Here is a 12,933-nt window from a genome sequence, read left to right on the forward strand (position 1 = left end):
TGGGTGGAACTCGCTTTTGTGCACGCAGCCTGTTTTCTGTGGGGTGTTTTTCCTACACGACGAGTGCAAACGTGTGGAGAAAACACTGTCAGAAGATATATGAGGAAATCACGCTAAATACTTGCTCAGAAGGAGAGGTACAAGATACAATATCCATAAAAGGTGCTGTGGGAAGAACTCGCGTTATTGTCGTTAAATGCCAAATATATCTCTATTAGCTGTTCCAAAGAGATGTGAACCTCGCTACTTCTTTCCTTGCATTCCGAATTTAATGTGAGTGCACAGAGTACCTCTATTTGGGTATCAAGTGGACATTTAAATGATTTCTTTTTCTTTTCCTTCTCTTTCACATTCTTTCTTAGAATTTATTAGGGGCCAAGGTATAAGTATGTGTTACGCTGTATAGTTGCTTGGACTAGATTTTTTTTCTTTCATTTAGAGCAATATTTTTATGTGCTTACTCATGCTAAATTATATCTTACTATGCACTCAGTCCTATTAAAAATAGTGAGATTCATTCTGAAATAAGGTAATATGCAACATCCATGTAACTACTAAATTATTTTATATTTACGAATTAAGTAAAACTTTATTACACGGAGGTTTTACAGTGTTTTAGAAAAGGAAAACTTAAATGCGTAATTTTCTCAAAAATGAATAATTGACGGAACTAGGGCTCCGAGACGCCTCAGCGGTAGAACGAGGTGACCCTTCAAACCCATGTTGTTGGGTGAGCTGCAAACCCCGTGGGCCAAAACTTAGCAGACAAGTCGTTCTTCGCTACAGGCAGCAGCGGCGAGAGATTCCTGCAGATCGGTACCCCAGGTGTTAATGGAGCGGTCATGAAATTTCTTGACGTGCAGATGATGGAGCTTGACTTGCTCTGGTAGAAAATCCTGCCATGATTAGATAAGCCTTTGTCTTTTCTATGGCTGTTTGGTCAAAGAATACATATTTTATTATTCTTAGACTCTTTAAAGGAGAGAATGTACTTGAACTTAACTTGTTTATAAAGCTAAGAGAAGTGACAGAAATGTTAATGACCTTGCTTAATGAGTATTTGAAAACCGAGCTGTCAGCACATCAGTGAGTTAGAGAATAAGGCACCACAGCACTTGCTAGAGAATTCTTAGCAAATATCCCCTTGGCTTTTGCCGTGTAGGCAATACAATATGTTTATTTGTGCTTAATGTGCTGTGCCAATTAAGAGGCACATTTGCTTTCATCCCAAAAGGTTTATTCTCTTTTAATTGAAAACCTCAACAAAGCCTTAATGTGAAGCATGTATTTGGGAACAATTATTAAATATTCCACTTCCCTCCAAAAAGAAGCGAATATAAAAAGTCAGAAATTGAAAGAACTCTGGAGATTAGTTCTGTGTGGTACCGAGCTCCTTTTCTGCTGGTTCTCAGTGAAAAGGAGACATTTTATTAACACGTGGTACAGGAATAAACCAGGGACAACATTGCATTTCTATGGCATCACGCCCATTAGTCTGATTCGAAGTAAACACATAATGACCATAGAAAACAGCATATTAAAATCAACTGCACAGGCTTGTTCATGTGATAATGTTGTTTTACATGGTAAAAAACTAATTAAAAGGCTAAACGAAGGAAAGTCTCCATGCGGCCTACATGACTTTCCGAATTGTGCTGTGTTGCTCTTGCTAGAATCAGGTGCGAGAAGGCAGATGAAGAAGCCGGGGAAAACACACTAATGAAACAGAGGGAGAGAGAGAAAGAATCGTTAAAAATACATAGCTGGAAGGGGCTGCGGATCATCACCCAGTCCTCTCGCTGCCCGGAGGCAGGATCAACTCCACCTATGTCAGCTTTGACAGATGTTTGCCTAACTGGTTCTTTAAAGTTTCTGAAGATGATGAATTCACAACCTCACCAGATGTTATACTCCAGTGTTTAATTATTTCTATGCTTTGAAAGAACTTCTTAAGCCTAACGCAACCACTGGTTCAGTTTTTCGCGACGGTAGGGGACAGATGTTTCTCTGCCTCGTGCAGGATCTTTCTGTGCACTTGCAGACACGTTCTCCTCGGCATTCTCTGCTTTATGTTCAGCATGTCCCGTGTAGTTAATCTATCTTTAAAGGCCGTGATCTAGAGAAACAAGAATAGAGAACAGTCTTGGGGACATATTCGTTTTCATACAGCCAAACACGGTGTTTCCATTTTTTCATAGTGGCGTGACCATCTAGTGTTCCCAGATCTGCTTCTGCAGAATGGTAACGTAGTTGTTTGTTTGGATTTTTTTTTTTTCTCGACTGCATTTGTGCTTTTTTTTTTTTTGGTCCTGTGTGAAACCTGTGCTTTTTGCTGTTGCATTGCATGACATGTTTTCAAACTATTTCTTTAATTTGCAAGATCACTTTGCACTTTAATCTTGACCTCCAGCATCTTTACAGTGCTGTCTCAGTTTGGCATCATCTTCAGATTTGGCATGTGCAGTGTGTACTGCTTGACCTGGGTTGTAAATACAAAGTGTGGACAGGAACCATGTGAACACGTCCCATTTGATATATTCTCCTACGCTGACCATTCGCTATTGGGCCATTAACCAGTTCCGGAGTCTAATCTGGATTGTGTTTCTACGGCTTCTGGGTATGCTACAGGATACCCCAAATTAGAGTGTGTCATTATGACTTATCCATAAAAAGCCTTACTGAAGTCAACATATATAACATTTGTTGTTTTCCCCATATTCATAAGCCTCCCTGCTCTGATTCAGAAGAAATCAAATGGGTTTGATGCTGCTTTTTCACAAATTCGTGCTGGCTGTTGCTCCTTAGGGGTGTGTGTGGGTGTGCATTAACTGCTTATAACTTCTTGGCATTTTATTGGCATCATCATTCCCTCTCATTTAAAGTGTTTTAAGCTTCAGCTGGTTCTGTTGTAGCCCTGAAAATCGGGTTTATCTATCTCAAATAGCCTCAGGTGAGAAAAAAAGGTACTGGAATGACACTTTCCTGGTAAATGTGAACCACACCAGACACTTTTCAAGTATCTTCAGACACCCAAAAAAGAGACCCTTACTGTAACGTAATGCCAATACAAAACCAGGCATACCAGAAACCCGGTCTTATCCTCTTATTCTTCCCTGAAGGGTGTTCTTTTTTTATTTTCTGCTGAATAGGAATAAGCCATCTATTCAATGGACAATAAAAAGGAAAACCCCCTTGGGTAAGAGAGAGCAGAGACAGCCCTGGGGCAGTTCTGACCTGAGGCCTTATTCTGTAACCCCTGTGCACCTCACACACCAAAACACTTTGGATATTCAGATATTTAGGTATGGTGAGGTTGCTACAGCAACTCCATGTGCTACGTACAATTCTCATCACTTTTCCAGCTGCAGCTGAACTAGTTTCAACATTTTGTTGTGTTTTTTTTTTTTTTTTTAATTTATGATCAAGTACAAACCCATCTGCATTTGACAGCTTGTCTTGTTGCTCACAATTTCTAACAAAGCAGAAACCCTTCCCACCAATCCTATACAATATTTGGGGGCAAGCCCCAACAGATGTCCTGGGAGGATCTATCTACACCACAGACCCCGTTGATTTTATATCACAGTACAACTTCAGCGTGTTCCCATATTGCAATTAATGTAGACTTTCCCCCACACACACTTCTTTTTTTCATACAAAACGGCACCCCTACCAATGTTCCTTGAAGCAACAGGGCACAAAAAGGGCATGAATCGAAGCTGAAAGAACAATATGAGAAACCAAAGCGACTTGTCAGGAATGGTTATAGACATTTTTTGTCTTAGCTCATGGTTTACTAATAAACAATTTTACTAATATCTTGTCAATTTGTAAAATGTAATATAAAATGAAACTCTCTGTATCTGGACAGATTTTAGCTTATCCGATCCTTAAAACTGAATTTACTTCTACTAAAGATAATGAAAATTCAATTTGCATTGATTTCAAAAAGAGTAATTTTGATCTTTTTCTTTTCTTCCTCGGTGTTTGGGCTCTTATTATATATCACTGCTCTATAAACCTTCATAATTATCTCAGAAGGCCAACATACCATCTGGTATGCTCCTCTTTATCACTGGCATAGCAGCTAAACTGTAGCTTGAGTAAAAACACATCAAATTTAACAGCTCTAATGTTGCATGTAAAGCAATTCTGTACATAAATAGATTCTTTTCAAATTTCTGCTACCGTTCTTCCAAAAAATCTCGTAAATCAGCCTTCAAAACAATAGCAGATAGCAATCTGTCAGTTTTCCAGTAAGCACAAGCTGTCTAACTGCTGTTATTAGCACCTCAAAAAAGACATTTTGCCTGCCTTGCTTGCCAGGAATTCACAATAGCTTGTTAAAAATACTAATACCTATGAATTCCCTAGTCTTTTTAAGTTCAAAGCACTATAAAAAACCCTGAAATAATCTGCTGCAGCGTTTTCTAGGTTCATGCTAATTCCTGTTAACACAATGCTTTTAAAATCTGACGTGTTCTGGAGCGTTGACTTTAATCCCTTTCGTTTCCACGGTTTCTTAGCTTGTACTTGATTTCTCTCTCAGGTTCTGGAATTCATGTACTTTTTTCCCCCGCCACTCCCAAGGCTGGTGGTCCTGACTGCTTTGCTGAGCCACAAATACAAATGGACCAGAGTGGACACTCTCCTTTACACTTGCTTTCTCCGGTTTAATCTTTCTTATCCCAACTTTTAGTACTCATTCAGCTTTTCAGCTTCACACTCTATTAACCTCAGTGTGTTTACTGTGATGGTTTGGCTGTGCCCTCGACGTCAGTCAAGCAATGTGGCTTCACATCCATCGCACGTGTACTTCGTCTTCCTCTCTTCATTGAAAGGGTGGTCAAAGTCCCGATGGGATTCTTGAAATATAGATGATCATATGTGTTGCTACAAGATTGTGTGAGCCAGCCACGTCGGAGATGCCAACACCAGCACTAACACTTGGCAAAGAAGGCGATGATCTTGGTGATGGTTCCCAGGTCCCAGGAGCTCAAGTGTCCTCACGGTCTATCCTTTTTCCTCTTATAACCCTCACTTAGCTTAGCTTTTGGTGTATCTCTGAACTGCTCTATTCCTGTATTTTGAGATAACTTGCCTTTCAAGGGAGGTAGAATTTCTAGTTGGTAATAGTCTGGCCCAGTGTTGATGGGCAAATCATTTGCATTATTTATCTTAGATACAAGTCGCAAAGCACAATTCCCCTATGAGAGCCCTAGACCAGTTGCCTTTTTAATATGTTAACAGTGTCTCTAGCCCAGGCACTCATCCTTCTCCAGCACAATCTGGCCCTCCTCAGGAGATAACCTCAAATTACCTCCTGTTCCATCACCAGCCATGTCTGCACATCCACCAGTGCCTTGGCATCCACCTGTGCAGGGGAAATCCATCTTCCATCCAATTTACACATTCAGCCGCAACATATTTGAATTTGGGATAGACACAATGCAGCTTCCAACCAATTTCAACTCATCTGCTTTCTAACTTTTAGATTAATATTTGATTTGGAGGCAACACATCTTCACCGAAGCTTGATTTGGAAAGGGCTTCCTCCAAATCCTTTTGCTCCTCAAGGCTTATCTGCCTGTTCAGTGCTCAGTTTTATTGCCTTGACAAAACATTCTGCCACAGCCCTGGGGATGAAGAGGAGACACTACCGATAAATATGAGAGGTGGGTTGCAAGACGGAAAAGCCTTTTGAAGCCTGTGCCACCTTTCTAATGATGATCATAAACTCACAGAATCGTTTCAGTTGGAAGAGACCATCGGGATCATCGAGTCCAGCCATAACCTAACCCAACTCCGGCACTAACCCATGTCCCTGAGAACCTCGTCTAAACGCCTTTTAAGCCCCTCCAGGGATGGTGACTCCACCAGTTCCCTGGGCAGCCTGTTCCAATGCCCGACAGCCCTTTCTGGGCCACTTGTTCCTTTCTGCCGGTCCTGGAACGTTGCTTCCACCCGAAATGATTCTGTGACACCATTGCTATGACGCCATTTCAGCCCTGGCACTGAAGAGAAGCTCCTGTGATGAAGTTATAGGGGATGTAGCCGTCATTAACCAATTGGCACGATAAATGCTTTCTGCCCACTTGCAAAATGAGGGGATGTTTTTCAGGTTTTGGATCCTTCTGCATGACAAGACGGAGACTGGAGATTATGTGATATATTGTTTAGAAGCCGAGAGCCTAGTTTATATTTAGCTAATAATTAATAGATGTATTGTAAGTAAGAAACTAAACAATTACAACTAATATCATCAATTATTTCTTAATATAGATGTGTCCTATGTCAAAATTTTCAAAAATTGTAATGCGTATGCAATAATGACGCGAATATAAGCAATGCAAAAGCATGCAGTCTTTGGAGCGCTTATGGAGGATGATCCCCAGAGCTCCCCAGGGCTGGTAAAGCAAAGAATGGTGCTTAGCAGCACAACCGACTCCGCTGCTCGGTTTATTTCTTCGTTTCACACCGTCCCGCCGGGGAGGGAAAAGGCGGGAAGGCGCACGCGTCCGCGCGCCCCGTCCCGGCGAGGCGATTGGTGGGGATGTGCTGTGACGTCATAACCGAGCGCCGCCGCCGCCGCGCATCGCCCCTGAGGGGAGCGGGGCTCTCGCCGGCGCCATCGGGCAGCGCTGCGCTTCCCGCCGCCCGGCGGCCCCTCGCTCCCCCGCGCTGAGGCGGGTCAAGGTGCTTCGCGGGACCGGTGTCTCACCCCCCGCCGCGGCTTCCCGGTGCGTGCGGGGCCCGTCGCGGTGGTGCCGTGAGGAGAGGGGGGAGCGGGGGGGAGGCGGCGGCGCCTCCCCGCTGCCTGACAGCGCCTGTTTCCCTGGGAACGGGGGTGCCCGCTGGGCAGCGCCCGCTCGGCGGGGCCCTCGGGCCGCTCCCGTCCGTCGGCCGGCGTTTCCTGAGCTGCGCCCGCTGAGCCCCGCCGCCTCATCTTCCGCAGGAACCGCCCGGTCGAGCCGGGCCTGCCCGCCGCAGGCGGGAGCCGCAGGCCGAGAGCATGAGTCTCTACAACCTGGACCGGTTTCGCTTCGAGAGGAAGAGGAAAAAAGCGGAGCAGGAGAGCGAGGCCCCCGCGGCAGCCCCGGTGCGGGCGGGCGGTTCTGCCGCGGCGGGGGATGCGGCGGGAGGGGACGAGGATGAAGCCACAGATGACAGCAACAGCCCAGAGGCTCCGGCCTCGGATGCGACACAGAGAACTGGTGAGTCACGGCGTTTGCAGGGAGAGTAGGAACAGCGCAGGCACTTGTTTTCTTATTGTTTGTGGGTTTTTTCCTCGCTTATTGTACAAATGTGCTTTTCGGCGCGTTCGTATTTCACAGCAATTTCCACAAAAATATCCTTCCTGTGTAACCTCATCTGGGTGTTCCTGTTCCGGCTGGGGGGATTGGACTGGATGAGCTTTTGAGGTCCCTTCCAATCCCTGACATTCTGTGATTATTTGTAACAGTGCTTGCTGTCATTAATGGAACCTGTGCATTTACAGTCAATTAGAAACCTGATAACTAAAGCTGAAATTATTTCTTTCAGTTGAGTAAAGCCACAGGTGAAATATTTAAAGTGCGTTACATTTTCCTGTTTATTAATAATCTTTACTGATGCTTTACACTAGTTTAGTAGCTCAGGGCTTTCAAAGGGAAAAAGAAAAAAACGTTTAGTTGTCTGACAAATGCGACACTACAACGACTTAACCTTTGCTAACGCAATGTGGAATATCACAGATAAAACTGAAAAGAAAGAAAACAGTTTCTTTTCCGTTGGGCCTGGTTTTGTAAAGAGTTGAGAAACCTGCTGCTGCTTCTCCCCAGGTGACTGTGTTAATAGTTGTGTCGCAGTGTTTGGCCTCTTTTCTGACTTGTGGTTTTCGTGGAAGTGTGGAAGACTTGTTTGTGTTGTAATTCATTGGTTTGTTTGGCTGACACACTAGAGATGTGCTGTTTCTGTTTGGATTTATCAGTTAATACTAATAAGCAGCTGTAATGGCTGTCAACAGCATAATCACATTCACTGGTAGCTTTTCTGTTGCTGAAGGAGTAAGAATGGAAGAAAAAAACCAGATTTGTTGCTGATTATTTTATACTTTTTGGACATTCCATATAACTTCTGATACAGGTGCCAAGGTACAAGTGTTATTGAAGAGATCAGACAGGCTTTGACTACGCATTTAATCAGTAACGGAGCAACAATATCAGTTGGTGTTGTTTAACTACATTTGTTTCGCGTACAACTTTCCCCTAGTAGAAGACAGTTTATTGTAGTACCTTATCTATGTGATAACAGAGAACCTTTCATGTACAAGGAGGAGTTTGTCTTTTAAAGGTGAGCCAAATCAATATTAGAGAGGACTGATATTTACTATTCCATGAATTTAGGTTTTGTGCAGGGTGACTGTTTTCAGTTGACTGGAGTGCTCTCACGTTTACGTTAGTAAATATCAGTCAGTGCTTTATGTTAAAAAAAAAAATATTAAAAAGCCCTTCTAAATCTTGGCTGGGGAGTTGCCATTTTGGAGTCTGTCAAGTAGCCTGTTTGCTAGCAGGATGTTTTGGTGGCAGGGAGAACTTCATACAGGAAGCAAGCAACTGTCAGTTGTGGCTTCTGCCTTGTGATTTGCAATGGATTGCATGGAAAAACTGGCACTCTGGGGAAGTTTGGACCCTTGGGAACAGGTGTCGTCTTCCTGTTTGTGGTAAGTTGCTGCCTTGTGCGGCACAGGAGTTACCGAACGCAGGAGAACTCGGCAATCACCCACCGTGTGAAGTTCAACAAGGGCAAGTGCTGGATTTTGCACCTGGGACACAGCAACCCTGGCTGTACAGACAGACTGGGGAACGAGATGCTGGAGAGCAGCTCCACGGAGAGGGACCTGGGGGTTCTGGGTGACCGCGAGTTGAACATGAGCCACCAGTGTCCCTGGCACCAAGAGGGACCTGTTTCCTGGGTGCATCTGGGGCGGCCTCACCTGGAGCACTGCGTGCAGGTCTGGGGACACAGGATAAAAGGAGATAAAGCTACTGGAGAGTGTCCAGAAGAGGCTATGAAGTTGGTGAAGGGTTTAGAGGGGAAGCCGTATGAGGAGCAGTTGAAGTCACTTGGTTTCTTCAGCTTGGACAAGAGGAGACTAAGAGGAGACCTCATGGTGGCTACAGCTTCCTCACAAGGGGAGGAGAAGGGGCAGGCGCCGAACTCTTCTGTTTAGTGACCAACGACAGAACCCGAGGGAATGGCAGGAAGATGTGCCGGGGAGGGTCAGGTTGGACACGAGGAAAAGGTTCTTCACCCAGAGGGTGCTGGACACTGGAACAGGTTCCCTGGGGAGGTGTCACGGCCCCAAGCCTGACAGTGTTCAAGAAGAGACTGGACAACGCCCTCAGACGCACGGTTGTCCTATGCAGGGACAGGAGTTGGATCGGTGATCCTGGTGGGTCCCTTCCAGCTCAGGACATTCTATGATTCTATGACTCAGACCCTGTGGTCCCTCCCAGGCTGCTTCACCTGCCTGCTCGCTCATCCCTGGGTGCCCCTGCTCCCTCCTTGGCCCACACCAGCTGTCACTTGATTTTTCCGCTCACTTTGGTCCCTCCAGCTGCTGGCACCCCACACATGGGCCCCTGCGACCCTGGGTCCTCACTCGGGCTGCTGGGACTTAGACCCCCCTGTGCACGTGGACCAGGTTCCCCTCACCCATGAAAGCAGCTAGAAGAGGATTTTAACAAGAATACAGGACTGACTATGGTGATCACAAACGAGGCATGGCCAGACAAGTATACTGACCTGTCTACATGTAACTGGCCCCTGTTATCCCCTTATTTCTCTATTTTCTCTACACTTGTTCCTCTTTAAACCATTTTCATCCCTCTACTTCCCCACCTTCGGTTTCTCCCCTTTAACATCCCATAGGGAGTTTTGTATGAGCCTAAAAAGCTCTTACCAGCATCTCATAATAAGTACTGAAGAAACAGGAGCTCCTCACTGTTCATCACATTGTAAGATGGGTGAGAACACAGAGCAAGAGAGAACAGGTAGAAGAGGCCCCAAAAATTAAAGAAATAATAGCTATGGTTCATTAAGAGCCTCAGTTAAGGGTGACAGACAGTAATATGCTCTGAACTGGGATGGCAGAGGGGTGAAAAAGAATCTCCACACTCATTTCCTACACCAAAGAGCTTTGAATCATAAGAAAACAGACCAAAACAATTACACGGGGAAGGTGCAGAAGGTTCAGCTACAAAACTCCTGAGAGAGTTGAGTTTTAATGATAACAGTTGTCAGTGTAAGCCCTCATGTAGGAGGATTTTACGTCCTCATAATGCAAATACAGCATCATTGGGCATCTTCTCCCCTCTAGGGTCAGTCCTTTCTTACAAGTCATGTGCCTGTGATCCCAACACCATGATAACCATAATTTCAGCTGGAAATAAACGTAGTTTCTTCTGCCTCCCTTCACTGACACAGAAACTTGCTGAGTCAAGTTACTACAGAGCATAACACCAGTTTTCAAAGCTGATTTGCCAGCAGAGATTAGACACAGAAGAGGCTGGAATAAATTCACCTGATAATCAAATGCAGAAATGAGCTGCACGGTGTCTAATTCCTTCATCTGTGATAAAAGGCCACAATTTCAATTATCATAAAGATCCAAATCCTTTCTATCACATGATAGAGGATTATGGTAATGATTTTTAAAAGAGGCAGAAGTCTCACTTTGTAAAGTAATCTTATCTTGAAAAGCCCATACATGTGTAAACTTTGGAAGGCCTTGAGATAACTAGTTGTGAAGCAGTTACATACTGTCCCAAGACAGGACTCCTTGCAACCAAGACCAGCATGTTGGCTGTAGAAAGTTTCTCTCCTTCTGTCCATCCACATTTGGAAGGAGATGTGTTGTCCTCGACACATTTGCTTTACCTTAAAACCGTATAAGTTTTAAGATGAATACAAGAGAAGAGCGAAAGAGACCTTTGGGAACACATCAAGCATTTTTGTTAGATTTAAACATAAAGGTGCGGGTGAATTTGTTTCAGTTCTCTAGCAAAGATAAATAAAGCAGAAAAATTCTGAAGATGATAAAGTTGGGCTGAGCAAGGGCTATCGCAATAAGAGAGAAATATGAGATGCATAAAAAGATGTAAATGGAAATATCAAAACAGGTCTATAAGAAACATGAGAAGTTCCCATCTCTGCTGAATTAACAGAATTGATCAAGCCGGTTTTCATGACCTTCGCTTTGTAGGTTAGAATATATTCCAAATACATTCCTCCTGCAAGTAGCATAACACCCAAGTACCAGGTACACACGACACCTTGCTAAGAAGCAGCCTTATTGTTTTATTTTGTTTGTTCAAACAAATAAGCAACAGTACAAAAAGTTTACAAAAATAAGTCTTAAAAATAATTTTATTCTTTACAATATAAACCTTGTAAGGGTTTTAGATTTAAATAAAAAGTATTTACTGTTTCACTTGGTAATTTCTCCTTTTTATCTTAAATAGAAATCATTGTCCAGTCTTCATGAAAACTCTTAACTCCTACAAGTATGAAATGTTGAGTTACCTGGAAAAAGCATTCTCCCTCTAAAAAAAAAAAAAAAAAGGCAATATTTCCTTCTTCCCTTCTTCCACCTACTGCACTGAACACAATCCTTTATTATTGAGGGGGTGGGAAGAGAGCAGAAATTGCATATGTAAGGAGTCCTCATCTTTAAAGCAAATTAGAGACTTATAGAGTAGTAACAGATGAAACAGTTATTGCCACAGCATGTAATTATTGGAGGCGGTTAAAACGACTATTAAGGGAATGCCTGCAATCGTAAGACCAGTGTTGGACTCTTAAGGCCAAAAATAAGAAAGACAGAAGTATCCCTAGCTGGAGACGTGAACAACAAAACCAAAACCCAGCAGCAGCTGATTTTTGCTGTCACGCAAAGAGACTCCACAAGAATAACTGGATCAAACTGTTTATGGTTATATGGAGATAGTGTCAAGTTGCGGATGAAGGAGCAGAGAGGTGAGCGTGGGCTGGGTGGCAGCAGCAGCAGGTAGGAGCTAAAACTTGTCACTTGGGAAGCAGATTTTTCTTTGGCACGAAAGACAAACCCTTTCTTGTTAAACCTGGTCAGTAAAAAATATGGGAGTGCTAGATTGTAGAGGTTTTTAAATGGAAATTAAAACATGGGTTTCTCTGCTGAAACAGGATCACAGAATCATGTCAGTTGGAAGAGACCCTCAGGATCATCGAGTCCAACCATAACCCACTGGAACAAGACAATTCTTACTGTTGCAACCAACTGTCTGACAAACCGTGATGTTCTTTCCTGAATTAAAAGCTGAGACAATGATAATTATGTGCTTTTCCTTCTTCTCACTCCTCTGTTTCCAAACTCATGGACTATGCCTGGTTAGAAGTGTGATTTGTATTTTCAGCTGGATTTTTCCTATGTGTCACTGACATCATCTGAAGATTTAAGTCTTCAGTGATTACTTTTTGAGCTGTTGTTGAACACTTATTTACATTTCCTCATGGATATTGAAGAAATTTGACTTAGGCTCGCTCCATCCCTTCAACCAGTGTTAAGCTCCATTTTCAAGTTCTTTTCTTTCTTTTCATTAGTGTGCAATGTAGTGTTTGGTACCATATTTTTTTTAGTTTTTTGAGTACCTTTCCCTTTCAAAGCCAGCATCACCTGGTAGTTTCCCATGTCAGCAAATCGCTTGTACTTCTGGGATTTATCTTTGTTTCCATCAAATGCTGCCACAGTGAGTTATTTTAAATTTATTTTCTACAAGATTATTTTCATACAGAAAATGCTTCTCCGCAGCTGTCATGTTCTCTGCTCCATGTGTTCTCCTTCCTCTCTTCACTCATATGCCTCCAGGGTCCATAATTTGTCTGGTCTTAAACAAAATTACTCGGCTTACCAAC

At 43.4% G+C, this 12,933-nt stretch overlaps 1 protein-coding gene across 1 annotated transcript in view; it reads left to right on the forward strand.

Moving 5' to 3' along the window:
* The first annotated feature begins 6,617 nt into the window (after positions 1–6,617).
* The window catches only part of SMARCAD1 (SWI/SNF-related, matrix-associated actin-dependent regulator of chromatin, subfamily a, containing DEAD/H box 1), a 33,767-nt gene continuing 27,451 nt past the window's right edge, over positions 6,618–12,933 (forward strand). Inside the window, exons 1-2 of the mRNA XM_065633568.1 lie at positions 6,618–6,740; positions 6,956–7,214. Of these exons, the coding sequence (XP_065489640.1) occupies positions 7,013–7,214 (202 nt within the window). The 5' untranslated portion in view covers positions 6,618–6,740; positions 6,956–7,012. The remainder of the gene's footprint in view (positions 6,741–6,955; positions 7,215–12,933) is intronic.

Source organism: Caloenas nicobarica, chromosome 4 (genome assembly GCF_036013445.1).
Source record: "Caloenas nicobarica isolate bCalNic1 chromosome 4, bCalNic1.hap1, whole genome shotgun sequence".
NCBI classification, from domain to species: Eukaryota; Metazoa; Chordata; class Aves; order Columbiformes; family Columbidae; genus Caloenas; species Caloenas nicobarica.